The 4,356-nt window shown below is 33.1% G+C and overlaps 1 protein-coding gene across 1 annotated transcript in view; it reads left to right on the top strand.

Annotated features, from left to right (window-relative positions):
* Positions 1-1,974: 1,974 nt before the first annotated feature.
* LOC102596073 (protein HYPER-SENSITIVITY-RELATED 4-like) overlaps positions 1,975-4,356 on the top strand; it is a 14,043-nt gene continuing 11,661 nt past the window's right edge. Inside the window, exons 1-2 of the mRNA XM_006343327.2 lie at positions 1,975-2,403; positions 3,099-3,779. Coding sequence (XP_006343389.1) covers positions 2,059-2,403; positions 3,099-3,779 — 1,026 coding nt within the window. The 5' untranslated portion in view covers positions 1,975-2,058. The remainder of the gene's footprint in view (positions 2,404-3,098; positions 3,780-4,356) is intronic.

Genomic DNA, 4,356 nt, shown 5'->3' on the forward strand with positions numbered 1-4,356 from the left:
CTTATTACAAATATCTATTTTTTTTAAAATCAAAACTTTAATACTATAAAATAACAATAACACAAAAAGTATAGAAATTACATTAAAAATTTAGCAAAATTAAATAAACAAACAAATAGAAAACAAAATATTTTACATATTATAAAAACTCAGACCCCACTAATCAGTGGCGGAGCCACCTTAGAGTAAGGGGTTCATCCGAACCCCCTTTGGAGAAAAATTATATTATTTATATATGGTTAAAATAATATTTTAGGTATATATTGTAGATTCGACTACTTTAATTTGTGTCTCTATTTTTTCAGATTTTGAACCCCCTTATTAAAATTTTGGCTCCGTCACTACCCCTACATTGTGAAATTACATTGCATATGTTGTTGTTATATATAAGGACGTAACCAAACTTTAGACGGGTCAAAACATGACTGGTGATTAATTTTCTTCGTTTCAAACGCGTTAAAATTGAATAAATCCATTAACTTAATTAACACCCCAATCTACACTTAAGAAAGACCCAATATTCAACTTAGAGTCAAGTCGGAGAAAAATAAATACTATATAGTATTTAATCGCTTATTTTCCAATAACCTATGTTCATGTTGACTTTGCATTTTTTCCTATATTAGCTTAGGAATTGGAAAAATAGGAACATGGCAGTAGGGTGTACAAAATCGAATTAACCCGTAAATAGAGTTAAATAAAAAAAAACTTGACTAGTGGTTTGGTATTGGAAAAAAAAACCCTACTATATTTGGGTTGGTTTGGTTTTAACTAAAAAAAACCAACCCGAGACCAAACCAACCCGACATTATATATGTAATTTTAAATTTTTATTTTATACATAAAAATATTAACTTTGATATAATTTTAAAATATTTCTTATACCATTTCATAGTTTTTATCTTTTAATATATTATTTCAAGTTTTAAAACATAGAATTCAGAATGGTCCAATAAAGATTATAGTTCATAGATGTTGATAATTATAATAAAACTTAAATCAAAATCAAATTAATACTAATGCAAAAAGAATATCAATTCAACACTAAGAATGACAATAATATTGAATATTTGTTCTTTAGTTTTACATTGGTTTAGACAATTAAAATACATAATCTAATTTTAATTTTTCTTAAAATATTTAGTAAATGTAACTAATACTTATTAAAACTTATTTTAGCATGATTTAGTACTTTTAAATTATGATAATTTTCATTATGACTTTGCAATATTTATTTTATATGATGATTTCATTATTATTTTTTTATTGAATATTTTAGTGTCATCAATTCTCATCTCATATTTTGTATTATTTTCTTAAGAAACCCCTTAGATAATTGTATTTTGGTTGGACTAAAGAAATATTTGGAGCACAAGTTAATTATATGTTTGTATGCAAACTTTACCAAAAAATCCAAGGTATATTAGTTTGGTTTGATTTATAAATTAAAAAATTCGACACAATGGTTTGGTTTGGTATTTGAAAAACCCGAACCAATCCGACTTTGAAAAACCCGAAAAAATCTGAATTTTATTAGTTTGGTTTGGTTTATAAATTTAAAATTTTTACACAAATTGTTTGGTTTGATATTTGAAAAATCCGAACCAACCCGGTCATGTACACCCCTACATGACAGGATGATAGTAGTAAAGTAAAAAAAAATTCGTTAAGAGTGTTCCAAATTTACTAGTGCACATAAAAATAATATTTAACCTATATATAATATAATATAATTTTTTGATAAAATGTTTTCAATTCACTATCAAATATTAGCGAAAGAGGTAAACTAGAAGGAAATTCTTGTGGGCATACATAGGAAAGTTTCAAAGTCTACATAGTCAATACCAACTACCACTATTGTTAGTCTTGGTGCAATTTTTTCCAATTTTCTTTGGCCAATTTCTCACTCTATTTTTTATTTCTTTTCTTCACATGATTTTGCTATAAATTTACCATTTTCCTCAATTCCAATTGCATCAATATATTGGTTCCTATTTTTTCCTCACACATTTGGTGCATAACACTAACATTCACTAGCCAAAAGAACCCTTAAAAAATATGTCATCTTCATCAGCAGAATCGAAAATGGCCTTGGCCAAGACTGTTCTATCGACAGTAGGCTCTGTTGCTGCGACAGCCATGTTGGTTCGTTCGATATTCCATGACTACATTCCCCGGGAACTCCATGAATATCTCTTCTTTAGACTTCGAAACATGTTCACCAATTTCTCAAATCAGCTAACGATGGTGATTGACGAATTTGATGGTCTTGTCAATAATGAAATTTATGAAGCTGCTCAGACCTATTTGGGCAGCAAGTTGTCACCTAACATCCATCGACTTAAAATCAGTAAGCCTGAGAAGGAGAAAAATTTCAACATTGCCATGGAACGTAATGAGGAGGTAATGTCTTGCACATATAAAATTGCATGTCATGTTACTTGTCATCTTAAAAGGTTTGGTCTAAACTTGAAGCCATTTGTTACTTGGACTCTTTAAAAAATATTGATGTGTGTGTCAGATCCTTCAAAAGTTTTTTTTTTTTTTTGAGGATCCAACACAAAAGCGACAACATTTTTTAGGGTCGGTTCCACCTAGACTAGAAGTAGTCTGATGTAGAGACTCTCCACATTAGACATATGTGATATGGAACATACTGAGGAGGTAAAGTCTTGCACATATATATAATGATAATTGCATGTCATATTATTTGTTATCATAAAGAGTTTGGTCTAAACTGGAAGCTATGTTGCCTAAACTCTTCAAAAATATTGACGGGTATGCATCAGATTCTTGAAAAGTTATGCAGAGGATTATCAGATCTTTGAAAAGTTATGCAGAGGACCCAACACGGGTACAACAACATTTTTGAATGTCCGTGTCTTTCAGACATATGACTCTTTTCCCTAATAATCCACCATTGGAATAGTGAAATTAGTCGCCTTTCTTTAAAATTCATACGTCTTGATTTGAAGAACGATTGTATTCACGAGTTCAAGTAAGGTTCCGCGTTTGATTTACCTTAATGTTTATATAATGTAATAGATCGCCTGGAGACAATGTTTTTTTATAAAAATCTCATAGTTTTATTCCAACAGGTGACAGATGTTTATAATGGACAGACATTCAAGTGGATTTGGCTCTGTAGACAAACAGAGTCTAAACACTTCTATAATTCCAGGGACATGAATTCCACTCTAAAATCTGAAATCAGATCCTTTGAGGTCACATTTCACAAGAAAAACAAGGACCTTGTCCTTAATTCGTATTTGCCTCACATCATGAAAGAAGCAAAATTGCAAAAACACGTAAACAAGACGATCAAGATTCACACTGTGGATTGCGAGAGAATGTACAATTTACACGAAATGTGGAAGCCAGTGAATCTTAATCATCCAGCCACTTTTGAGACAATCGCGATGGAATCAGATCAAAAAGACATGATCTTGAAGGATTTGGAGAGATTCGTGAAGAGGAAAGATTATTATAGGAAAGTTGGCAAGGCATGGAAAAGAGGGTATTTGTTGTTTGGTCCTCCAGGGACCGGAAAATCTAGTTTGATTGCTGCAATGGCGAATTATTTGAACTTTGATATATATGATTTGGAGTTGACTTCGCTGAGGGGGAACATGGAGTTACGGAGGTTGTTGGTTGCCACAGCCAATAAGTCCATTTTGGTGGTGGAGGACATTGATTGTACCATTGACTTGCAAGATAACTTGGCTAATCGAGCTACTGCTTTTCGTTCAATTAATGGTTTTGGTATGCAAGAAACCAAGGTAAATTAGTCTTTTATTTCCCATTTCCTTACTATTCCTACAAGTTGTAGACACAATAAAAAGTTAGGGCTGTCACGCCCCGAGCCTACACCCTGGGCGGGACCGGCACCCGGAGACCATTGCTGGCCCCAGGCGAACCCTTGGCCTGGCTTTCTTAACTCAGCGGAATAACTCAATGCCGTGCAAAGACATAAACAACTTAACTGATAAAAATATGGCCCAAAGGGCAACTCGAGTCTCAAAATAGAATATTTACATATATATACATATACATGGATGAGAGACTCAAAACTAACTGACTGACTGACTGTCTATGGAAGCCTCTAATATACTGAGATGGATGTGGGGACAGACCCCGCAACCTCCTAATAGAACAAAACTAAGTACACAAAATAATGGAGTCCTCCGGAATGCAAGGAGGCTCACCACAGACTCTGGAGTGCTCAGCTGGATCAACGACGTGCAGGATGCTGATCCGGGGTACCTGTATCTGCATCATAAGACGATGCAGGCCAACTGACATCAGTACATGGAATGTACGAGTATGCGAGCTGGAAATACTAAACCACAACTTAAG

This window comes from Solanum tuberosum, unplaced genomic scaffold (assembly GCF_000226075.1).
Source record: "Solanum tuberosum cultivar DM 1-3 516 R44 unplaced genomic scaffold, SolTub_3.0 scf00039, whole genome shotgun sequence".
Taxonomy (NCBI): domain Eukaryota; kingdom Viridiplantae; phylum Streptophyta; class Magnoliopsida; order Solanales; family Solanaceae; genus Solanum; species Solanum tuberosum.